This window comes from Anomaloglossus baeobatrachus, chromosome 2 (assembly GCF_048569485.1).
Source record: "Anomaloglossus baeobatrachus isolate aAnoBae1 chromosome 2, aAnoBae1.hap1, whole genome shotgun sequence".
NCBI classification, from domain to species: Eukaryota; Metazoa; Chordata; class Amphibia; order Anura; family Aromobatidae; genus Anomaloglossus; species Anomaloglossus baeobatrachus.
In genome coordinates, this window is record NC_134354.1 from 98,759,956 (window position 1) to 98,786,421 (window position 26,466).

The window sequence follows — 26,466 nt, forward strand, 5'->3', positions numbered from 1 at the left end:
AAACATCGGGTAACCATACCCGATGTTTACCTTAGTTACCAGTGTCCGCAGCTTCCAGACGCCGGCTCCGTGCAAGCGCAGCGTCGCTTGCACGTCGCTGCTGGCTGGGGGCTGGTCACTGGTCGCTGGTGAGATCTGCCTGTTTGACAGCTCACCAGCGACCATGTAGCGATGCAGCAGCGATCCTGACCAGGTCAGATCGCTGGTCGCATCGCTGCTGCATCGCTAAAGTGTGAAGGTACCCTAAGCCCTGCATCCTGGTGGCCATGCAGTACCTTGTAGCTCCCTGATGGCTTCAGGGGCGCTACATTTGTCTAAGTAGTGGACCCCCTATTTAAGTGCTGTATAGCCATGCAGTGTTGGTACTGTATGGCAGTATACTTTGGTACGGAATAGTGGTATTATTTTGGTACTGTATGACAGGCATCGTTTATTACAGTATGCAGTTGTTCATTTGGTGGGGTATGGCTGTAGTATTTTATTATATGGCACTTTTCTTTCCTAATTTATTGTGCTTTGTTACTGTATAGCCGTATTATTGTGATACGGTATGGTAGTATTATATTAGTAGCAGAACCGCAGCAGGTTGTGACACAAGCAAACTGCGTGCGAACTACCCGGGAGTCTGCATCGCAGCAGTGCGCAGGCGCACACGTCGTTCTGATAAAGCGGCTGAATGACGTACGAGGCGGGCCATCAGTCACGTGATTATGTGACGAATCTGCCGCCGCCGTTATACAGACGTGCTGGTCTCCTCTTAGCGGATAACTGATAATTACAGGGCGGCATCGCTGCTTATCAGTGACTTTATTTATACATGTATATATATTTTTTTAATATATCTTATTCCAGTGTGGAAAGTGCGCTGCAGAATCTACCACGTGTGAGACTGTCATGGCGGCGCCCAGTGGAAGCACAGTGTTGACCCCTGGTGCCGGGACTCCGTCCTCACCGGCGGCTCCCGGGGATGGCACGCTGCAGTATAGCTTGATACTGGAACACCTGGTTGGGGAGAAGAGAAGACCGAAAACTATGATTCCCGGCGGACTCGGGGGAATCCCTGCACCGATCAAATCCGAGGAGCAGAAGATGATGGAGCGGGTGATGGAGAGCTGCGGTTTCAAGGCGGCCCTGGCCTGTGTGGGCGGTGAGCGGACATATATGGGAGTGGACTGATCAAATCAGCCAATGAGGGAGCAGCTTCTATTCTGCAACTTGCGCTGATAAATTGAAAGCAGCCCTGTGATTGGTTGCTATGGGCAACAACGACTGTTTAGTGCTTTGCTCTTGCGCTGCTTCTTCTTACTGTCTTTCTTTACGGCTGCAGAAGTGACATCACCACAACAGCTGCAGCCGATCACTGAGCCCAGTGATCGGCTGCAGCCGGTATATCCGCCGCAGCAGGTAAACGACGACGGAAGAAAAGACGTTTATTAGTGAGAAAACTGATGCTGTAAACGTCAGCCTGAAATCTCATAAACTAATAAGCAGAAAAGTAGAAATGATTATTAGGAGCTAGAAGCAGAGCGCGATACGCAGGGGATTATTGTATTATCACATTTATTCTGTATGGATTTACATTTGGCACCTAGAAGTAGTATTTGGCCCCAATTTACAAAGTAAACGCTGCTTTATATGTTATTTCATAAATCCATAGTACACACGAAAATAAGTAACTGTAGAATATATTCATCTGAGTAATCGGCTTCTCTCGCCTCCTGGACTGATCATTCACCATCAATTTAAAGGTAAACTCAGTAGTCAGGAATAGACTTTCCCGTTACTGAGATAGGAGATGGCAGTTGGTGCTTTTGAAGTTCTGTGTGGAAAAGTAACTGACAATATAGGAGAACTTGCAGCAGAGTATCTGTGTCAGCCTCCAGTTCTTCGCTCTGTTCCATAGAACTCTATGAGCACCAACTGCCAGTGTCTGGAAACTCAGTCATGGGAAAGTCTCTATTCACTGAATACAGATGTTAAGGTACCGTCACACTAAGCGACCCTCCAGCGATCCCACCGGCAACCTGACCTGGCAGGGATCGCTGGAGCGTCGCTACACGGGTTGCTGGTGAGCTGTCACACAGGCAGATCTCACCAGTGACCAGCCCCCAGCCAGCAGCGACGCGTGGAAGCATGCTACGCTTGGTAACTAAGGTAAATATCGGGTTAACCAACCCGATATTTACCTTGGTTACCAGTGCACACCGCTTAGCGCTGGCTCCCTGCACTCCTAGCCACAGTACACATAGGGTTAATTACCCGATGTGTAGTCTGGCTATGTGTGAAGGGAGCAGGGAGCCGGCACTGGCAGCTGAGAGCGGCGGACGCTGGTAACTAAGGTAAATATCGGGTAACCAAGGGAAGGGCTTCTTGGTTACCCGATATTTACATTGGTTACCAGCGTCCGCAGAAGCCGGCTCCTGCTCACTGCACATTCAGTTGTTGCTCTGTCGCTGTCACACACAGCGATGTGTGCTTCACAGCGGGACAGCAACAACTAAAAATGGTCCAGGACATTCAGCAACAACCAACGACCTCACAGCAGGGGCCAGGTTGTTGCTGGATGTCACACACCGCAACATCGCTAGCAAGTCGTGCCTCAGCAGCGATGTTGCTAGCGATGTTGCTTAATGAGATGTGGCCTTTACTCACAAGCTGAGAATGAAAGATCAGGAGGAGAAAGAAGCAGATTTCTCCGATAAGATATACACTACTCACAAAAAGATAGGGATAGTTGGGTTTCAGGTGAAATTCATGTATAATGTAAAAAGGTCATGCTACAGTGATGTTTTATGATGAAAGTAGTATAAAAAGACTGACCAGCACATCCACTAGGTGTGAACAGGTAAACGCTGAAAATTCAGCAAAGTTACAAAAAATATGCACGGCAGCACAATGAAAAACTAAAATATGTAAACCTTGAATATAGGAATTTTGGCACTTCATTGCTGCTATTGGAAAAATTTAGATACTTAATTTACATATTGGCCAACTCGTGTAAGCCCGACAGCCAACAACAAGGAGTACCTCTTTTTGCCAGGATCCTATTCCAATACACCTCTATCTGGGCTATATCAGTATTATATTCCTTTCTGACTGAGCACTCCGCCCTCCAGCCAGAATGTGTTCATTTAGCTGGATCCTACCTGCCCATTACACGTAGGTTTTATAACCCAGATAGAGGCATATTAAGATAGGGTCTCGGCAAAATGAGGTACGCCTTGTCGTCAGCTGTCAGGCTTCCACGAATTGGCCAATTTGTAAACTATCTCATTTTTTTTTCCAATAGCAGTAATGCAGTGCCAACATTCCTATATTCAATGTTTACATAATGTAGCTTCTCTGAGTGCTGCTGTACGCATTTTTTGTAACCTTTTACGATAGTAGGGCATTTAAGCATGCAATGGTGATTTCCTCATATCAAACAATTATTTAATTTTATTGAAGCAAAAGCCAACAGCGGTGGTTATATCCTCCCAAAAAGTGTCAATGGCTCAATAACTTGTCATGTGGCCTTGAACCTCAATTACAGCTTGACAACGACGTTTCCTGCTGTTCACAAGTGGAGTTATTTGTCTGCGGAGGCATGGCATCCTACTCTCCTTGATTAATGGCCTTCAAGTCACGGACATTCTTGGGTACAGAGTTACGAGCCTCTACACAGTGACTCAGCTAATCCCATAGGTTTTCTATGGGATTCAGGGATGGAGAAAGTGCAACCGCGCCATTTGAGGTACCCCAGTCCCGAGCAGCCATTTCCTAATGATGCAACATCGATGAGCAGGAGCATTGCCATCAATTAAGATGAAATTAGGCCTGTGTTGTTCATGCAAAGGCAGAATGACTGGATTAATTAATTTATTCTAGTAGTACATTCACTGTACCATTCACAAAGTGTAGAGTAGTTTTATACTGACTAGACACATCTGAACACAGTGTAACACCACCAAAGGCTCATCTTGTGACCATAGCGGCTGATGCGTAGCACTCTCCTTGATATCTCCAGTATCGCTGCTCAGCGTCAATCGACTTTCATCAGTGAACAACACTGAGTCCCACTGGTCCCTCCTCTAGCGTAGATGACATCTGTGCCTGGTGGTGTGGTCAGGTACCCTTACAGCCAGGTCATCTAGCATGCAGACCACACTGATATTAATGGTTTCAAATGGTCTAACATGACACTCGGGTGCCTCTCATCTCCCTTAAATGTGCCTGGAGTTGTGTGGCATTCATCATCCGAAGGGCATTGTCCACAATGATACGATCATCCATGTGGGATGTGGCTAAAAGATGTCCACTTCTCTGCTTTTCTGTGACTCTTCCAGTCTCTCTGTATCTCAGTTGCAACCTGCTGATGACACTCTAAACTTAATGGCCACATCCGTCTGGGAAAGTCCTGCTTGAAGTCTCACAATGGCATGGAACTGCTGATCAATTGTTAGGTGTCGTTTTGGTCTCATGATGTCAAAATATGAACAGCATGATGAGGACGATTGTATAAATACCAATTCTAATTTAACCCCAGAATTTATTGGGTGATTCATGGATCAAACACATCTAGTGAATTTTGGCATTAGGCTCCTTTTTAGAGAACAGCAAGTTGTGGAAACAAATCCTGAAACATTGAACAGTTGTACATGAGTGTGGAGACACGGGGCTCAGTGGGTGCTCTCGTCCACTAAAACCCGCCGCCTTTAGAAAGACAGCGTGGCTCAGGGCTCATCCCAACTGAACGCCGGCCTCCTTAACCATGGGCGTAACACTACTCTGACAACACAGGGTGAGGGAACCACAATAATTAGACTTTATTGGATCCCCAAACAATTAACGGCACATAACCAGCAAAACACACAAATGTAACAGGCAACAGAGTCTCACCCTTCCGCTGGCTCACCAGGGATTTAGAATGTCCATGCCTCACAGGTTCCAAGCTGTCTGAGGTCTGCAAAGTCTGTAACAGGTGACTGAACTGTCCCAACCTGAGTGTCCTCCTTAGGTAGTCCCGGTTTGATGTTAAAATCCTGGCAGCCGGAGTCGAAATCCCTAGGCTGTGGATATGGTCTCCAACCGAGACCGGAGTCCCTAGATTGAAGCCATAAGATTTCCTGATCCTCTAGTCAGCTCCGAAGAGCTTAGACTGGATCCATCAGCATCCATCAACCTTCATCAACCCTGGTGGCTTAAAGAAGTCCCTTTTATAGCCATAACCTTCCCTTAGGATACACTGCGTCCTCATCGATTGGTTGGACAAGATTGCTTCTCCCATTGGATGAATTTCAGGCTGCATGGATAATGTTCATATAAATGATGTGCATAGAAAGACTCAGTATATCTACATGGAGTCGGCAAGTCACCGACTAGACAATGGCTACTAAGGTAATTACATTATCAATTCACAACTACAATACAATGGTTACTGGAAATGTCTGGAGAACAATATGTTTGGCTTTCAGTGGCCAACACAATTACATTGAGTCAACAAGAGTCTTGTAAAAACAATGAGGGACTTCTCCCCCGTCTATAGACAATCTATCATGCTGTCTGGCTGGATTTTAAGAAACTTTAACCCATGAGAGTCCATGTCGTCACATTCCTCCCCCTTCTTAATATTAGCCAGACATGATAGGCTTCCGATCATCCTTCTCCTCTTGTCGGGAAAGTCCATCCGCATTTCCATGGTTCTTGCCTTGTTTATGGGAGATGGAAAAATTGTAAATTGTAATGCCAGACTCCACGTGAGCAAGCGTCCGTTGTCCCCGGCAGTGCGATTTAGCCAACTCAATGGATTGTGGTCAGTGAGGACTGTGAACTCATTGCCATAGAGGTAGGGCTGCAATTTTTTCAGAGCCCAGACTATGGCCAGGCATTCTTTTTCTATGGTGGCGTAAGCCCTCTCTCGGTCCAACAGTTTCCGGGAGAGGTACGCTATCGGATGTTCCTCACCGTTGTCCCCCACTTGGCTAAGTACAGCTCCTAGTCCTGTGTCCGATGCGTCTGTTTGGACGATGAACCTGCGACGGAAGTCAGGAGCAGTCAAGACTGGGCTCTGGGCCAGTCGGTCTTTCAATTGGAAGAACGCAGTTTCACATTCTGGGGTCCAGATAAGGTTACGGGCATATCTTTTGGTGGTGAGGTCAGTGAGCGGTTTTGCTATGGTACTGTAATTGGGGATAAACTTTCGATAGTAGTTTGCGGTTCCTAGAAACGCACGGACCTGTTTTTGATTGACCGGGCGTGGCCACTGGATAATGGCTTCTACTTCTGCAGGTTCGGGACGAATGCACGCACTTCCCACCCGATGTCCCAGGTATAGCACTTCGGCCATCCCCATTTGGCATTTGTCAGGTCGGATGGTGAGCTGGGCTTTGGCTACCCTCTGCAGCACCTGGGACACATGCTGAAGATGCTCTTCCCAAGTGTCGCTGAAGATAGCGATGTCATCCAAATAGGCCTGGGCATACCCCTGACATCCCTCTAGTAAATGGTCTACCATCCTCTGGAAGGTGGCTGGGGCATTTTTCATCCCAAAAGGCATGCTGGTAAACTCAAAGAGGCCAAAAGGGGTTCTGAAGGCCGATTTCTCTTGAGCGTCTTTTGTGAGTGGGATCTGCCAGTATCCCTTGCTCAAATCGAGGGTAGATATAAACCGAGACCCCCCTAACCTATCTAGTAGTTCATCCACCCGGGGCATGGGGTAAGCATCTGTAATCATGACCTCATTGAGCTGTCTATAGTCCACACAGAAACGAGTACTCTTATCCTTTTTTGGCACCAACACCACACTGGCAGCCCATGGGCTATGGGAGGGGACTATGACTCCCATATTTAACATGTCATCCACCTCGGCCTTCATCATTGCCAACACAGGAGGGGTCACCCGGTAGGCGGGTTGTCTTAGTGGGGTGGCTGCCCCTGTATTGACATGATGCTGGACCAGGGGGGTTCTACCAGGCTGACTTGTGAACAGGGTTTCATATGTTCTGAGTAGGTCTGATATCTGTCGCTTCTGTGATGGACAAATCTGCTCCCCTAGTGATACATCTTTTACTCCCACTTCCCTTTTGGAGTCCACTAATAGGTCTGGGATCTGGTCCAACTCTGGATCATCTAACTCTGGACAGCAAACTGCTAAATTGGTGACTTCTCGTTCCTCATAAGCTTTTAGCCTGTTGATGTGGTAGGTACGCTCACGAACACCTGCTCGATCCAGGGCCACGGTGTAGTCAGTATTGCCACATTTCTTGGTAATGGTGAATGGACCCACCCACATGGCTTGCAGCTTGTTTTTTCCGCACCGGTGCTAGTACTAGGACCTTCTGTCCACAGGCAAATTCTCGGGGCCGGGCAGTGCGGTCGTAACATCGTTTTTGCCTTTCCTGAGCCACTTCTAAATTCCCATGGGCTAACGCCATGAGGTGCCTCATCCTTTCCCTAAACTTTTGAACATAGTCCAGTATGGGAACCTCTTCTGTGGGGAAGGTGCCCTCCCAACTCTCTCGTACCAGCTCTAGGGGCCCTCGTACTTGTCGGCCGTACAGCAATTCAAAGGGAGAGAACCCAGTGGAGTCCTGCGGCACCTCCCGGTAAGCAAAAAGGAGCTGCTGCAAGTTTTTCTCCCAGTCCCCCCCCCCTCGGACTCCACATATCGGCTAATGAGCTGTTTGAGCGTTTTGTTGAAGCGCTCACACAATCCATTTGTTTCAGGATGGTAGGGGGTTGTGTGCATGGGGCGGACTCCATGTTTTTCCCACAGGGTGTGAATCAGTTCACTTTGGAACTGTGCCCCCTGGTCAGTCAATACTTCCTGTGGAAACCCTACCCGGCTAAAGATGTCCAGTAGAGCTTGAGCCACGTGCTCTGCATCTATGGAGGTTAAGGCAACGGCTTCTGGGTAACGGGTGGCAAAGTCTACCAGGGTGAGGATGAATCTTTTTCCACTGCGGCTGGGGATGGCTAAGGGGCCTACTATATCAATGGCAACTCTCTGGAACGGTTCTCCTATCAAGGGCATGGGTTGAAGTGGGGCACGGCATGGGGCTCCCCCCATACGCTGACACACTGGGCAAGAGGCTCTGTATTTTTGCACTTCTTGAGTGACCCTTGGCCAGAAAAAACTACGCAGCAGGCGGGCCCGAGTCTTTTTGGTCCCCATGTGCCCAGCCGCAGGAACATCATGAGCTAAACGCAATAGTTGGGGTCGGTATTGCTGGGGTACCACAAGCTGATGTACACGGGTCCAGGGTTTTTCTGGGCAGGATGCGGGCTTCTCCCGATATAAGAGGCCTTTTTCCCATCTATATACCTCCCCCTGATTTCCTCCCCCAGGTTGGGCGGCCGCACTACGGATAAGCTCTAGGGTGGGGTCTGACAGTTGAGCTTCCCTGAACTCCTTACGATCTATCTTCCCCCAATCAATGGCCACAGTTAGGTCTGATGTACTCACATTTGTTGGCTCTGATGAGGAGGCTGAAGATTGAGGAGTTGGGTTCTCCTCTGATGGGCTGGAAGAAAGACCTGCACCAGGATGGTGTTTGGCTTGGCTGCGGGTGATGGCGGTGACAAACTGGCTGGATAGTCCTTGTCCTAGGTCATTTCCCAAAATTACAGGGGTGGGGAGGCCGTCCATGAGCCCCACTTCAACCTCTCCTTGGTCAGTTCCCCAGTCCAACTGCACTCGTGCCAGAGGGATGTTCGAGCGCTGGCCCCCAGCAAGGGTGATGGTCACTTGGCGGCCAGGTAAATGATGTTCTGTGGGAACAATATCTGGGCTGACCAGGGTGATGGAAGATCCCGAGTCTCGAAGTCCCTGAGCCTGTATATCACCGACCTTGACCGTCTGGATGGGGGGATGGAGGTTAGCTGGTGTACGGTGTCTGGCCTGCCGTAGGGTGTGGACTGGATAAACCACTTCCTCAGCTATTGATGTTTCTCGGGAGTAGCATTCCTCGGGTCTCGTTGGTTCATCTCGGCATATGTTGACTGGTAGACGGGCTCCAGGCATGGGGCCCCGGTTTTGTAGACACTCTTTGGCCATGTGTCCAAGGCACCCACACGTATAACAGCGCCGTGGGTTAGACAAGTCACCCACCCTGTTGGTAAACCTTTGTCTTGTTGGGGCTTCTGTGGGGTAATGAGTTAGTCCAGCACGTGAGTCTGGGGGTCACTTCGATCCATGGTTGAGGGACCTCCTCAGATCGGTGGGCCTATTGGGCCTCCAGCTGGGTCGGTTGGCTGTAAATTCGTCAGTCAATCGCGCTGCTTGCTTTGGGGTGTTGGGCTTCCTGTCAGCTACCCATTCTCGGATTTCCGGGTCCATCTGCTCCAGCAGCTGTTCAAGCACTATCACATCCCGGAGGGCAGCAGCGGAGTGGGCAGCCCGACCATCGAGCCAGCGATTACAGTGTCGTCGGAGTTGACTGCCAAATTCGACGTACGAGACACCCTGGCGAGACATAGTCCGGAACTTAGTGCGATGTCTCTCGGGTGTTATGGTAAAAAGGGCCAACAAAGTGTCCTTAATAATTCCGTAGTCCAAGCAGTCCTGAGGCCCAAGTGATCGGACAGCCTCCTGGGCCCGGACCGGCAAGCTTGTCCACAGGTATTTGGACCACTCATCTGTGGGCACCTGGTGCATACGCATTAGCATCTCAAAGTTTTGCAAGTGTTCATCTATCTCAGTGCTGGAATCATGAAACACTGGCACATCCCTGTAGCGAAGATGACTTCCTTGGTGGTGGTCTATCCTGGAGGTAGGTGCTGATGGTAAGGGAATTGGAAATCCAAACACAAATTGCAGAACACCAGCCCTCTCTTCCCTTGAAGCTTCAGGCCCCAATGCAGTAAACAATTCCTTGACTCGGTCTGCTTGGGTTTGGTTTGTTTCCAGACTGTCACTGGATCTAGGATGAGATACAGAGTTTACCTCCTCTGATACCACAACGGCAGTGTCCTCATCATCCTCTGCATCATTCTGGGCATCCCAACAGACTAATTTCCGGATCAAGTCTGACCAAGTGTCAGTGTTCCTGTAGTCAATCTTTCGCATCTGGCACAGATCCTGTAGCATCCATTTACTGCTGCGGTCGTACCTCCTCTCTGGTCCTTGTCCCATGGCTGAGCTGGTGGGGTTGGACATGGCAGCGGCCGAAACCTGAATGCCTCCCCTATGGCCTGCTGGGTATGCTTATGTGCCTCCCTGGTTGTTGAGCCCTGGACGGTGTCCGAAAACACCAGTCCACTGCAGCTCCCCTGGGTAAACCAGGCTGAGTAGTATCCCACTGCTGCCACCAATTGTGGAGACACGGGGCTCAGTGGGTGCTCTCGTCCACTAAAACCCGCCGCCTTTAGAAACACAGCGTGGCTCAGGGCTCATCCCAACTGAACGCCGGCCTCCTTAACCGTGGGCGTAACACTACTCAGACAACACAGGGTGAGGGAACCACAATAATTAGACTTTATTGGATCCCCAAACAATTAACGGCACATAACACATAACCAGCAAAACACACAAATGTAACAGGCAACAGAGTCTCACCCTTCCGCTGGCTCACCAGGGATTTAGAATGTCCATGCCTCACAGGTTCCAAGCTGTCTGAGGTCTGCAAAGTTTGTAACAGGTGACTGAACTGTCCCAACCTGAGTGTCCTCCTTAGGTAGTCCTGGTTTGATGTTAAAATCCTGGCAGCCGGAGTCGAAATCCCTAGGCTGTGGATATGGTCTCCAACCGAGACCGGAGTCCCTAGATTGAAGCCATAAGATTTCCTGATCCTCTAGTCAGCTCCGAAGAGCTTAGACTGGATCCATCAGCATCCATCAACCTTCGTCAACCCTGGTGGCTTAAAGAAGTCCCTTGTATAGCCATAACCTTCCCTTAGGATACACTGCGTCCTCATCGATTGTTTGGACAAGATTGCTTCTCCCATTGGATGAATTTCAGGCTGCATGGATAATGTTCATTTAAATGATGTGCATAGAAAGATTCAGTATATCTACATGGAGTCGGCAAGTCACCGACTAGACAATGGCTACTAAGGTAATTACATTATCAATTCACAACTACAATACAATGGTTACTGGAAATGTCTGGAGAACAATACGTTTGTTTGGCTTTCAGTGGCCAACACAATTACATTGAGTCAACAAGAGTCTTAAAAATTAAAGTGATGGACACTGTTAGTAGTTTTTCTATTTTATTGAGGGGCATGACAGAACCTACTGAAAGTGCCCACAGTGGTTATAATAGCTATTACTTTTAAAGCACCATTGATTCCATGGTGCTGTCCATGACATAATAATGACAGACTGGTACAGAGGAGAGAGTGCCCTGCTCTTGTGGGCTAACAGTCTACAGGACAATGGGGAGGAGACAGTAGGTTGGGGGTTGCAGCAGCTCCGGTGGTGGTGAGGAGGCAGCGGGGTCCTTGCAGGCTGTAGCTTTCTTGAAGAAATGGATTTTCAAGTTCCGTCTGAAATTTCCAAATGTGGCAGATAATCGGACGTGTTGGGACACAGAATTCCAAAGGATGGGGGATACTCAGTCTTGCAGGTCATTTGTTTCGGAATGTAAAAGTATGGTGGAGAGAAGGAGGTCTTGGAAAGCCCGGAGATTATGTGACAGCAGATATTGGGAGATTAGTTCAAAGATATATGGAGGAGACCGATGGTTTTGTAGGTCAGTGTTAGGAATTTGAACTGGATACACTCTGGAAGTGAGAGCCAATGAAGGGATTTGCAGAGCGGAGGAGTAGATAGGAGAGCGGTGGATTAGTCGGGCAGTAAAGTTAAGGACAGACTGGAGAGGTGTGAGGCTATGTGCCCACGTGAGATGAAACCTGCGGATTTATCTGCGGAAAATCCGCGGATTTTCTGGATTTTCCAGATAAATCCGCAGGCTTCAGCATGCACACACTCCCCATGTTATCCTATGGGACATGGGGAGTGCTGTGTCCATGCTGCGGATACGTGCAGCTGCGGAACATGCTGCGGATGTCCCGCAGCCGCACGTAATTGCATGTCAATTCTTTCTGCGGAATTACCTGCGGAAATCCCGGCTCTCCACTATGGAGATAGGGCCGGGACATCCGCAGGAATGTCCACAGGTTTTCCGCAGCTATTTTGCTGTACTACCACAGCTAAAAATAGCTGCAGATTCCGGCGAGCCGCTGCGGGAAACTTGCGGCCGTACCTGCGGATATATCCGCAGGTGCGAGCTCCCGTGGGCACATAGCCTGAGCGTGTTAGCAGGGAGGCCACAGAGGAGGATGTTGCAGTAGTCGAGGCGGGAGATGATGAGGGAATGCACTAGTATTTTAGTGCATTTGGGGTTGAGCAAAGGACAAATTCTGGAAATATTTTTGAGTTGGAGGTGGCAAGAGCTTGGATGTGCGATTAGAAGGTCAAGGATTATTCCGAGGCAACAGATGTCCAGTACAGCGGAAGGCGTGATGTCATTTATTGTGATAGATGGGGGTAGGGGAGTTGGGTTAGATGGAGGATAGATAATGAATTCAGATTTGTCCACCTTGAACTGTAGGAAGCGAGGGGAGAAAAGAGGATATGGCCGATACCCTCTGGGATTGTGAACAGCAGAGGGGTGACATCTGGGCCAGAGAGATAGATCTAAGTAAGAATAGGGGTCCCAGGACAGAGCTTTGAGGGACCACAACAGAGAAAGGGGGGATGGGGAGGTAGTGTGGGAATGGGAGACGGTAAATGTTCGGTTGGGAAGGTATGAGGAGATCCGGGATTGCTGCCTGACTGTCTTAGTGCCTCTCCTGAATCTGTCTCTTCATGTAGAAGTTGACAGTGATTCTCCTCTGTGGGGAGATTTTTTGTCTGCCTGTGTGTAACCCTGTACAAGCTGGGGATGTTTTCACTCGTAGACTTTGTGTTTTCTTTAATGGGTTAATAAAGCTGGGCATGTGAAAGGCAGTAACAGGGCCTGACTGAGAAGGGTCCAGGGAGGGAGCAAGTTCTGTTCATTGCAAAGGGTGAAGCATGACCAATATGTCAGGCGTACTGGGAATATTCCAGTCCTGAGAGTGCCACACACAGCTCTATAGGGCAGTATTACTAACACAGTCTCCAATGGAAACTAAACTGGACGAAAATGAGGTCTCAGGAAAAATAATGTATTCAGCCATATGGGCTCCTATCACCGGGCAGCGCTGCATGGCTCATCCTTCACCCACTGAACTTGGCTGTATAAAGCATCGATGCGTTATGAACATGAGGCCAGCCGTAATGATCCTCTATTATGTGTCATTTTCATCCATTTATTCCGCCTGGCCATTTATCAGAGGAAGTAATGTGATCCTGTACAGACAAAACTAATCAAACATCAAAGAGACTGCGGCGGCCAGTGTCACAACACGGTCACATACCAGCTGTCCTGGTGAAGTTCCTCCACATCGTGGGGATGTAAGGAGATCTGAGGACACGTCTAGGCCATAGAACACGGGCCCCCCCCCCCTTGTATTGTGTTTATTGCTCAGGACCTATTGAGGTCCAAGTCTTGTGGCGCTGGGCTGTGCGGTATGACCTATGGTCGGTATTCGTACATTACTGCTGGTAACCGCGGATAAAAGCATTGCGCAATGCAATGGCTCCCAGCGTGGCCTGACAACTGTGGCACAAACTACAATTGTCCAATTCATCAATATCTGACAGTCTGTGTTTTCTCTTTTAGGTTTTGTCTTGGGTGGAGCCTTCGGTGTTTTTACTGCAGGTATCGATACCAACGTCGGCTTTGATCCTAAGGATCCATATCGTACTCCCACTGCCAAAGAAGTGCTGAAGGATATGGGTCAGAGAGGAATGTCCTACGCCAAAAACTTTGCCATCGTGGGTGCCATGTTCTCCTGTACTGAGTGTTTAGTCGAATCTGTAAGTCTACATCTGCTGTGTCAACTCTATCGTACATTGTGTGATGGTAGCATTAATCTTCTGATACTGGATAGAAAAAGTTATGTGATCATGTGAAAGATTTGAAGGAACGGTGAACTTTACAAAAGAGTAGGAAAGCGCCTTGAGTTGTAGTCTACAAGCTCGGTCCTCTCCATGTGTTATGATTGTGTAATCAGCTCATATGTGACAAATGGGTAAAAGCCTACAATTGCTTCAGCCGGTTCCTGTACAACTAGAGATTCGGACCCACCAGTCCCTTGTGGTTCCTTCGTGGACTGGAATAGCTCTAACCCCAGACCAAACTATGGAAACTCGGACCTATGCTACCTGCAAGGCCGTCGAGTGCTTCACATTTCCCTTAAGGAACTGGAAAGCAGAGTGCAATATAGTAGGGAAGGAGTGTTGCGAAAGAAATGGTTCTCAGAGTGAGTAAAAACAAACCACAAAATACCAAATGAAAGGATACCCTATTTTTCGGATCATAAGACACACTTTTCCTCCCAAAAATTTGGGAGGAAAATGAGGGGTGCGTCTTACAATCTGAATATAGCTTTACTTGGGGGTCCTGTATGTGCGGCGATCGGGCGGCCGGGTGCCTGTGCCTGCGTGCAAGCGGCCGGGTGCTTGTGCACCGACAGGCACCCGGCTGCCGCCCGCACACAGGCACCCGGCTGCCGCCCGCACACAGGCACCCGGCTGCCGCCCGCACACAGGCACCCGGCTGCCGCCCGCACACAGGCACCCGGCTGCCGCACGCAAGCACAGGTACCCGGCTGTCACACGCACGCACGCAAGCACAGGTACCCGGCCGCTTGCACGCAGGGCGGGCAGCCTGCTGGCTGCCACTCTGTGCGTGTGGAGCGAGCGGCTGTGCAGCAGGTTACCCAGCTTCAAATGATGGCGCCGGGAGCGGACGCGTGCGCAGATGGAGCTCTTTAAGTATGCCACCTACTACCTAAAAGCTACAATAAATAATTACCAAATATTTATTAGATCATACTTTGTTAAAAAAAAAAATATATGGCAAGGAAAAATGACAACACAGGGATGGGGTCGACACCGCAGCATAAAATGTAAAAATACAGTATATGAAATAGAAATATTTAAGGTGCAACAGGTGTATAGATCACTATATAATGAAGTCAGTATAGATAAGAATCAATAAATAGAAATGATTGGACAAGGAACTGCTATAAATAGATATCTCAACAATAAATATAAGGAATATGTGATAAAATAAATATTAGCAACAATGTGCAATCTAATATATCTCAAATGGGTTATTATATTATTCTTGCAGCATTATGAACAATACGCACACAATGTGCAAATAACACAAACACAAATAAAGCGCAAAGTGTGGAATATATATATAATAATGTGTAAATTTTATCAAGCTATAAAAGAATAGCAGCCAATTATAGATGTAAACCTGAACTGTGATATGTGCAAAAAACGTATCCACATCAATTTAAGTCCTAATACAAAGGACTATATAGCGACCTAGCTACTACTGGTAGTGAAAATAAGGAATTCCCCCGCAGGGTGTTAATAGCCAATATGAACAGTGATTACCTGAAGCATCAGAGTCTCAGCTGTGCAGACACCAACTCCCACGAGCCCTACGCGCGTTTCGGCGTACCTTCTTCGGGGGGGGGGGGGGGCATAAACAGCAGAGGGATAAACCCAGGCTGGTCTTTCGCTTTCTGTCATAAACAATGGCAGTGTAACTGGATATCCAAATGAGAATTTCACCAGTAAGACATACCAGCAGGGGCAAGGTATATATAGCTGCACACAAAAGGTGACTGGACAGACAAATGATTAAATAAATACACCTGTTAACCAAAAAGCAATGCCATCAGATAATAAAGATCCAGAGGAAAGCCAAATCTCCTGTGACTGGGTAGACAGATAAACTGACCACAAAGCACAGGCTCAAGGGTCTGAACCCCGATGCATGACACCATGTTTCTTTTCAGGTGTTGATGATTAGTGTCATTTATCTGTAGTCAATGCTGTAAAAAACAACCTTCCATTTATGTTAGCATTGGTTATGGCAATCAAGAAATCTCTGTTCTCAAATCTAAAGTTGCATGACCTTCTGTTTACAAGATTTTTTTTAAAGTACCCGAAGGAAATAATATATATTTTTTTTTTCTGCAAGATTTCTACATGTAATTGATTTGACTCCTGCTTGACACTGGTCATCCATTATAGCAGTCTGATTGGGATCATCACTAAGGGTAACGTCACCCTTTAGCGACGCTCCAGCGATCCCACCAGCGAGCTGACCTGGTCAGGATCGCTGGTGCGTCGCTACATGGTCGCTGGTGAGCTGTCAATCAGGCAGATCTCACCAGCGACCAGTGACCAGCCCCCAGCGACGCGTGGAAGCGATGCTGCGCTTGGTAACTAAGGTAAATATCGGGTAACCAATCGCTTGCTTACCCGATATGTACTTGGTTACCAGCGCACACCGCTTAGCGCTGGCTCCCTGCACTCGTAGCCAGAGTACACATCGGGTTAATAAGCAAACCGCTTCGCTTATTTACCCGATGTGTACTCCGGCTACGTGTGCAGGGAACAGGGAGTCGGCACTGGCAGCCTGAGAGCGGCGGACACTAGTAACCAAGGTAAATATCGGGTAACCAAGCAAAGCACTTCGCTTGGTTACCCGATATTTACCTTGGTTGCAGCTTACCGCAGGCTGCCAGAAGCCGGCTCCCTGCACATTCAGATCGTTGCTCTCTCGCTGTCAAACACTGCGATGTGTGCTTCACAGCGGGAGAGCAACATCCAAAAAATGAACCAGGGCTGTGTGTAACGAGCAGCGATTTCACAGCAGGGGCCAGATCACTGCTCAGTGTCACACACAGCGAGATCGCTAATGAGGTCACTGCTGCGTCACAAAAAAAACGTGACTCAGCAGCGATCTCGTTATGTAAGAAGTACCCCTAAGGATTTTTCTTTAAGTGTTTAAAAAGGTTTCCCGCTAAATCCATTCATCCCTTATCTACAGGATAAGAGAAGGTGTATGATTGCTGTAGGTCCTCACTGATGCTGAAAATAGGAGTCTGACAATCCCCAGTGACCACTGATACACTAACCTGTATGGGAGTGACCATGCTCGCTGACCCATCAGTCCCCCAAAATTTCTGTCTCTATGGCTTCTCATTTTTTGTTTGCAGATTAAGCATGCGTGATAAAGCCGTAAAGCACATTATGCCCATTTAGAAAAGCTATCTACTGTATGTAGGAAGTGGCTCCATTGGGCAATGGTTTTTCACGAATCCCTGATATAAATGACCTCTGATCGGCACAGACAGTATTTCTCCCTCGTATGGATCAGTGTTAAGAGCTTTGCGGCTTTCCGTTTAATTACACTTAACGTTCCAAAGTATATTAAATGGCCACCTATACACCGTGTGCAGAATTATTAGGCAAGTTGTATTTTAGAGGATTTTTTTATTATTGATCAACAACTATGTTCTCAAACAACCCAAAAGACTCATAAATATCAAATCTTAATATTTTTGGAAGTTAAGGGTACTTTACACGCTGCGATATCGGTACCCACCCCCGTCGGTTGTATGTCACGGGCAAATCGCTGGCCGTGGCGCACAACATCACTTACACCCGTCACACGGACTTACTTTCCCTGCGACGTTGCTGTGGCCGGCGAACCGCCTCCTTTCTAAGGGGGCGGTGCGTGCGGCGTCACAGCGACGTCACACAGCAGCTGTCCAATAGAAGCGGAGATGAGCGGGACGTAACATCCCGCCCACCTGCTTCCTTCCTCATTGCGGCCGGCCGCAGTTACGACAAACAACCTCGCTACTGAATAGGCAACGATTTTTGGTAAGTGAACGACGTCTCACATACCAACGATTTTTGCCTCTTTTGCGATCGTTTAAGGTCGTTCAAACGTGTTATATGCTGCGACGCCGCTAACGACGCCGGATGTGCGTCACAAACACTGTGAACCTGACGACATATCATTAGCGATGTCGCAGCGTGTAAATGGCCCTTTAGAGTAGGGTTTTTTTAGATTTGGCTATCTTAGGAGGAGATCTGTTTGTGCAGGTAACTATTACTGTGCAGAATTATTAGGCAGCTTAATAAAAACCAAATCTATTCCCATCTCACTTGTTAATTTTCACCAGGTAAACCAATGTAACTGCACAAAACTTAAAAATAAACATTTCTGACATGCAAAAACAAAACCCCAAAAAATTAGTGCTCAATATCGCCCCCTTTCTTTATGATGACACTCAACAGCCTACCATCCATAGATTGTCAGTTTCTTGATCTGTTTATGATCAACATTGCATGCAGCAGCCACCACAGCCTCCAGACACTGCTCCGAGAGGTGTACTGTTTTCCCTTCCTGTAGATCTCACATTTTATGAGGGACCACAGGTTCTCTATGGGGTTAAGATCAGGTAAACAAGGGGGCCATGTCATTATTTTTTCATCTTTTAGACCTTTACTGGCCAGCCACACTGCAATAGTTGGATGCATGTGATGGAGCATTGTCCTGCATGAAAATCATGTTTTTCTTGAACGATACCGACTTCTTCCTGTACCACTGCTTGAAGGAGTTGACCTTCACTCCATCCTCAACCCGAAAAGGTCCCACAAGTTCATCTTTGATGATACCAGCCCATACCAGTACTCCACCTCCACCTTGCTGGCGTCTGAGTCAGAGTGGAGCTCTCTGCCCTTTACTGATCCAGCCTCTGGCCCATCCATCTGGCCCATCAAGAGTCACTCTCATTTCATCAGACCATAAAACCTATGAAAAATCAGTCTTAAAATATTTCTTGGCCCAGTCTTGACGTTTTATCTTATGTTTCTTGTTCAGAGGTGGTCGTTTTTCAGCCTTCCTTACCTTGGCCAGGTCCCTGAGTATGGCACACCTTGTGCTTTTTGATACTCCAGTAACGTTGCAGCTCTGAAATATGGCCAAACTGTTGGCAAATGGCATCTTGGCAGCTTCTCGCTTGATTTTCCTCAATTTATGGGCAGTTATTTTGCGCCCTTTTTGCCCAACACGCATCTTGCGACCCTGTTGGCTATTTGCCATGAAATGCTTGATTGTTCAGTGATCACGCTTCAAAAGTTTGGCAATTTCAAGACTGCTGCATCCCTCTGCAAGACATCTCACAATATTGGACTTTTCAGAGCCCGTCAAATGTCTCTCCTGACCCATTTTGCCAAAGGAAAGGAAGTTGCCTAATAATTAAGCACCCCTTATATAGGGTGTTGATGTCATCACACCGCACCCCTCCTCATTACAGAGATGCACATCACCTGATTTACTTAATTGGTAGTTGGCTCTCAGCCTATACAGCTTGGAGTAGAACGACATGTATAAAAATTATCATGTGATCAAAATGCTCATTTGCCTAATAATTCTGCACAGTGTATTTATAAGCGCATGCGTTGCGTCACCGGCTCAATGTGTCAGGCCATATTGGAGTATGTGAATTGGTGCCTATTATTTGCAGTCACATTGTCCCTGGTTTTAGTGTAGAGGGTCCCTATCAATGTGCAGTTTCTAATCACGTAGGTCTTGTTTACATTTGATAGTTGCATGGGAACATCTACCTACATCCTAGGAACAAGTGACGGAGCTGCAGGTCCAGATGCTTGGCTAAGATCAGCACCCTATCTGGTATAGAGGTCTCAGTGGTCAGTTCACACCTATAACATATTAGAGGTTGTCCACTACTTTTTCAGTGATGGCCTATGCATAGGATAGGTCATTAATGTCTAATCTGTCAGGGTCTGACGCCTGGCACCCCCATTGATCAGCTGTCCTCTGTGCCAGCAGTGGCATCAGGCAGCCTGAAATTCTCACTTCTGGAGCTGCTCCATTTTCTGATAGTGGTCGGGTACTGCACATCCGCCTCCTATTGATATGAATGGGAGACGGATGTGCAGTACTCAGCCATGGCCACTATCAGAAGATGGAGCAGCTCCAGAACTGAGCATTTCCTGCTGCCGCCGATGCCACAGCTGACCAGCGGTCAGACATTGATGATCTATCCTAAGAATAAGCCATCAGTGTTAAAGTAGTGGAAACCCCTTTAACACTAGAAGTCCCAGAGAGGGGTCATTTAACATTTCTACCATTGAAACCCTATGGAGCTCAAAATTCCTGGGACTTCTAGTGTTAATCCCTGACTTCAGGTGTATCATTCATTTGTCCCCCTCATCTCCCATATAAGACTGAGATAAATCGCACACATGTATCATCCTCTTCACTAAAACTGGACGAAAACCAACCACCATGCCTTATAAGTTACTAATGGGGAATAAAATTGACGAGTGTCTGCAAGCGCTGAGCCTCATAAAGCGTTTTTCTATAGCTTGTCCCTTTTACATAAGTCATCCTCCTAATTGTACAGTGCCTTGCGAAAGTATTCGACCCCTTTGAATTTTTCAACCTTTTCCCACATTTCAGGCTTCAAACATAAAGATAAAAAATTTTAATGTTATGGTGAAGAATCAACAACAAGTGGGACACAATTGTGAAGTTGAATGAAATGTATTGCTTATTTTAAACTTTTGTAAAAAATAATAAATTTAAAATTGGAGCGTGCAATATTATTCGACCCCTTTTAAGTAAATAATTTGTAGCGCCACCTTTTGCTGTGATTACAGCTGCAAGTCGCTTGGGGTATGTGTATATCAGTTTTGCACATCGAGAGACTGAAATTCTTGCCAATTCTTCCTTTGCAAACAGCTGGAGCTGAGTGAGGTTGGATGGAGAGCGTTTGTGAACAGCAGTTTTCAGCTCTTTCCACAGATTCTCGATTGGATTCAGGTCTGGACTGTGACTTGGCCAATATAACACCTGGATATATTTATTTGTGAACCATTCCATTGTAGATTTTGCTTTATGTTTGGGATCATTGTCTTGTTGGAAGACAAATCTCTGTCCCAGTCTCAGGTCTTTTTCAGACTCCCAACAGGTTTTCTTCAAGAATGGTCCTTTATTTGGCTCCATCCATCTTCCCATCAATTTTAACCATCTTCCCTGTCCCTGCTGAAGAAAAACAGGCCCAAACTACGATGCTGCCTCCACCATATTTGACAGTGGGGATGGTGTGTTCAGGGTGATGAGCTGTGTTGCTTTTACGCTAAACATATAGTTTGGCATTGTGCCCAAAAAGTTCGATTTTTGGTTTCATCTGACCAGAGCACCTTCTTCCACATGTTTGGTGTCTCCCAGGTGGCTTGTGGCAAACTTTAAACAACACTTTTTATGGATATCTTTGAGAAATGGCTTTCTCTTTGCCACTCTTTTATAAAGGCCAGATTTGTGTAGTGTACGACTGATTGTTGTCCTATGGATAGACTCTCCCACCTCAGCTGTAGATCTCGGCAGTTCATCCAGAGTGATCCTGGCCCTCTTGGCTGCATCTCTGATCAGTCTTCTCCTTGTTTGAGATGAAAGTTTGGATGGACGGCCGGGTCTTGGTAGATTTGCAGTGGTATGATACTCCTTCCATTTCAATATGATCGCTTTGACAGTGCTCCTTGGGATGTTTAAAGTTGTGGAAATCTGTTTGCAACGAAATCTGGCTTTAAACTTCACAACAGTATCACGGACCTGCCTGTTGTGTTCCTTGGTCTTTGTGATGCTCTCTGTGCTTTAAACAGAATACTGAGTCTATCACAGAGCAGGTGCATTTATACGGAGACTTGATTACACACAGGTGGATTATATTTATCATCATCAGTCATTTAGAACAATATTGGATCATTAAGGCTGTGTCCACGCTGCGGAAAATGCGCGGATTTTGCCGCGGATTTCTCGCGGAAAAGCCACGGATTTTCCGAAAATCTGCAGCAGCGGCACTTCCCAGCCATTTCTATGGCATTTTGGAAATGCTGTGCCCATGCTGCGGATTTTTCCGCGGCGGATTTGCCGCGGATTTTGATCCGGAAAAATCTGCAACATGTCAATTATTGTTGCGGATTTTGATCCGGATTTTGGCTATAGAATTGGGAAAAAAAAAAAAAAATCCGCGGCAAATCCGCACCTTTGAAAAGGTGCGGATTTGCCGAGAAAGTCGCGGATTTTCATGCAGAAAAATCCGCAGCAACATTCTACCGTGGACACATAGCCTTAGAGATTCTCAATGAACTTCTGGAGTGAGTTTGCTGCACTGAAAGTAAAGGGGATGAATAATATTGCACGCCCCAATTTTCAGTTTATTCTTTTGTACAAAAGTTTAAAATAAGGAATACATTTTGTTCAACTTCACAATTGTGTCCCACTTATTGTTGATTCTTCACCATAACATTAACATTTTTATCTTTCTGTTTGAAGCCTGAAATTTGGGAAAAGGTTGAAAAATTCAAGGGGGCCGAATACTTTCGCAAGGCACTGTATAGTCTGATCTGGGGGGGTTAATGGGGAAGTGGTTTCAATCACAGGTTGCTGAAATTTCATCTAGTAGCAATAAGTCTTCGCTGCTGGCTGATTCCAGCTATACATTATATAACTGCGATGTGTGGGCTGATTTCAAGTTCCTGTTATTTTTAGCACGTAATTACCAAACTGCGCCAAGGAACGGCATGAAGTTACATGGGTTGTCTATAGAAATGTTCAGTCTCTCAGCTCTGCCTACACAGGAGACAATCTCACCCGCCGCTCCTGAAGCAAACACCTTGTTTCTTCCAGAAGCAACTATAACCCTTATGCCGGGGGTCAGAGACCATACGGTCTGTAAGTGATCACTCCCTGACATGTGCTGGGCACCAGTGGATTCTCCTGTTCATGTATATGGTCTTAAAGTGCAGAGTCTCAGCTTTAGGGCTCACTCTTACTAGCATATAACTCGGACCAGTGCTATCCAATGTATTGTCGGATAGCCCTCATTCCAGTGTTATACTTTGGGGGCAGTGCCAACCAGTGCTTTTTTTCTCGTGCTGATTGGCATGAGAAAAAAATCTGCATGCTTCGATTGGCAGTGTGTATTGGACGACATGCACCCAATTCAAGTCTATTGATGCGTGCAAAACATCGGACTGCACTCAAATATCATCCTAGTACAGTCCAATATACACTGAGACAAACCAAGGAGAAGATGGAGGAATTAAGTTCTGTCCTCTCCGCACCTGTGATCCAATTCTCGCATGTGAGATAATCGGCGAACAGTAGATGACACTCGGCAGAGTTTGAGCAGAGTGTAATTTGCATAAACCATCCAATTTCTCACATGGGAGATTGTACGGTAGCCTTTAATTTGAGGGTATTCACATCCTAACCTTAGTAAGGGTTTAGGAATTAGTTCTTTTAATATGTAGCTGCCTCTTTTTCAAAGGACCAAAGGTAGTTGGAGAAATATATATCAAAAGCTCTTTAATGGGCTGCTTGGCTACTCCCTCGTTAATCCATCATAAATTAAGCAGGTAAAAGGTCTGGAGCTGATTCCAGGTGGGACATTTGCATTTGTAGGCTTTTGCTGTGAACCCACAACATGCGGTCAATAAAGCTCTCAATGGAAAAGAAATAGACAATTGTTGGGCTGAAAAAAAGAAGAAATCAATCAGAGAGATAGGAGACATGTTAGGAGTAGTCAAATCACGTTTAGTACATAAACAAATGCTCTGTTGAACTTGGGAACTCAGAAACCCCTTTAATTAAACCTGAAAGTCTCCACTTATTATTATTATTATTATTATTATTTTTGTTTATTTATAGAGCACCATTGATTCCATGGTGCTGTACATGAGGGGGTTATATACAGAATACATATACACGTTACAATAGATAGACTATCACAGAGGGAAGAGGGCCCTGCCCTTGCGGGCTTACATCCTAAAGGATTTTGGGGAGGAGACAGTAGGTGGGGTGTAGGTTGGGCGGCAGCTCCGCACGGTGGTGGGGCGGCAGCTCCGCACGGTGGTGGGGCGGCAGCTCCGCACGGTGGTGGGGCAGTGAGGTCATTGTAGATTATAGGCATTTCTGAACAGATGAGTTTTCAGGGTCCGTTTGAAGTTTGCAAGTGTAGTAGATAGTCTAACGTGTTGAGGCAGTGAGTTCCAGGAGACTGGGGATGCTCAATGGCATCTTAGTTGTTTCATATTAAATATGAAATAGTGGCCTGCAGAACAAATCACGAAGATTCGGTCACTGTCCGGGACTTGCCTATCGTGTTTGATATTATTATTATTATTATTATTATATTATTATTATTATATGGCTGGCTGGATCCACTGATGCTGGCGGGTTCTTGACCTTAATAGAATATGTAACAGGCACCTTAACAAGCAAAGTGTAGTCTGGGCTTTGAAGCATTGGGCATGGTAAGTTTTAACATACCTAATCCTTTATTCTCAAAGAAAGTAAGATTCTGTCAGATTCTTATTCCTATTTCCACATTGAGAACACAAGAACGTTCTGACACGTGGACATTTGTTACATGATGAACAGACTAATGTGCTACTGCAATCATAGCTGTGCAATGGGGAGAAGTATAAAACTACCTCTAATTGTGTTGTTTGTTTGCTTTTTTCTTTTTATATAGTATCGTGGAAAGTCAGACTGGCAGAATAGTGTGATTAGTGGATGTATCACAGGGGGCGCTATTGGATTCAGAGGTAAGTAGATTGCTATAGTCATTATTGCTACATGACAATTTGTCTTCTTGAAATTCTTATTCAGATTTTAGCAAAAAAGATAAGTAGTTTCTATGATGCCGTCTGCTGCTTGATATTAATATTTTCCTGCACAAGTCCTGATCCATTTGGAGGGCGAGGAATACTCTGTGGCCCCGATTCATCATTGCCTTTACGCCTGTCTTTTTCTCTAGTTTGTGTATTTTGTCCTTCCTCTTTTTTTTTTTTTTATTTGTTCTTTTTATTTCTTTACTGTATGCCAAATTTATTAAACCGCATGCACCACTTTTTTTTTTAATTTTTTTTTTATGAATTTGGCGCAATACATGTCAGCGGATACCACAAAACTTAAACACCCCCCATAAATGATGAATCAGGGCCCGTCTCTCTGGGGGCAGCGGTTAGGCCTCTGTATACATGTGACGGTGCACATAGGCTGTGTGCACACTGGTCCTCTATCACCAGTCTTGGATATAGTGCTGGACCTGCTTATTAGGGAACGGCAGGAGTCCCCCTGTCAGATATATTTTCTGGCTTTTATTATACGGGAACCCACACCATAACTCTTAAATGTCCTTCTACATCTATATAATTCATATGTTCACTTTAGGCTGTCAGAACATGCTGGGAGTTGTAGTTCCACATTAGCTGAGGATCCACAGGCTGCAAACCATTGCTTTACTATAATGTGATTCTCCTGGAAGAGCCTGCAGCCACATGGCATCATTCTTGTAAAGATGGCTCCGCCGGATAGTGGTAGGGACTAGGGTCAAGTACTGGGGTGCCGCTCCCCCATTCTGCTAGAAGATGGGTGTAAGTGATACAGATAAAATCTACTTGTGTTTTCTGTGTGTATCCGATCACTGACCTGACACGCACCAGTAATGCCCTATTTGCTCTCTTGCAGCCGGCCTCAAAGCTGGAGTTATCGGCTGTGGAGGATTTGCTGCTTTTTCTGCCGTAATAGACTATTACCTGCGGTAAAGCTCTTGGCAGCCAGGGGGCGCCGCTCCCCCATGGACGCCATTATCTGATTGAACACATCGGACAGAGGACGTTCTCTCCAGTGCAGATTTTGTACTGAATATGTTCTTCTACATATCAAGAGTTTCCAAGCGCTGAGCAGAACCCTGGAGAATATGACCCACGGGAAAGACATTTTATCTGTAAAGAAATATGTTTGTTTTACCCAAGAACATTTATTTATACATCTGTACATAGCGTATGTTTATGTGGTAGAATTAAAGGGGCCCTCCAAGAAGAGAATATACAGAGTTATTCCTATGGCTCAGTCTGGGGGAAGACGTGATTTGTCCTATTTGGTCCCTGCATAAAGTACAACAAAAGGTTTTGTGTTTTTTCCGTAAGAATTCCTTTAATTTCCAAATTCTGAAGGAGGATAAAGCCGAGGGCTAAAAATCATCTCCTATGGCAATAAAATATGCAAGGTTTCTATAAAGGTGATGAAATCCTGTCCTCTGTGTCCAGGGTGATCAGCTTCACTAACGCCATGGTAAATATCAAAGGGAAAGGTGCGAGAGGAGAGCGAATGCAAGGGGCTTCAAGGAATGGCCTGTAGTTCCAGGAGACACTTCATCTTATACATGACATTATTACACACAGCACAGCCCTGGTGACTGAAGACGACCCGCTGTCATCTCATACCCTAGGGATCTCTCATACAGATAATTTACAAATTGGGTGCCACCAATCCCTGTGGTGCCTGAGATTGTCTAATCAGCAATAACAGCTTTGTTTATTTACAGGAGGAAAGAAGAAAAGATGTTCTTAAGTTTTAAAATTGTCTTAGTATTGTATTTTTTTAAACTGCACTTTTCCCGTATCTCCTCATCCAGGCCAAATAACAAACCAACATCTTAGCAGAGAGGGGTAGGAGATTCCCTACAATTATTTCTATTT

The 26,466-nt window shown here is 46.4% G+C and overlaps 1 protein-coding gene across 1 annotated transcript; it reads left to right on the plus strand.

The window, feature by feature from the left end:
* The first annotated feature begins 805 nt into the window (after positions 1 to 805).
* Positions 806 to 26,021, plus strand: TIMM22 (translocase of inner mitochondrial membrane 22). Its single transcript, XM_075333168.1, has 4 exons — positions 806 to 1,147; positions 13,688 to 13,884; positions 24,456 to 24,528; positions 25,454 to 26,021. Exons 1-4 carry the CDS (start codon positions 895 to 897, stop codon positions 25,528 to 25,530), a joined length of 600 nt encoding a protein of 199 aa, XP_075189283.1. The 5' UTR covers positions 806 to 894; the 3' UTR covers positions 25,531 to 26,021.
* Positions 26,022 to 26,466: the final 445 nt, after the last annotated feature.

Coding starts and splice junctions, on each gene's coding strand:
- TIMM22 (XM_075333168.1), top strand. CDS start 895: ATGGCGGCGCCCAGTGGAAGCACAGTGTTGACCCCTGGTGCCGGGACT. Junction 1,148..13,687: donor GGCCCTGGCCTGTGTGGGCG/GTGAGCGGACAT, acceptor TTTCTCTTTTAG/GTTTTGTCTTGGGTGGAGCC. Junction 24,529..25,453: donor GGGCGCTATTGGATTCAGAG/GTAAGTAGATTG, acceptor GCTCTCTTGCAG/CCGGCCTCAAAGCTGGAGTT.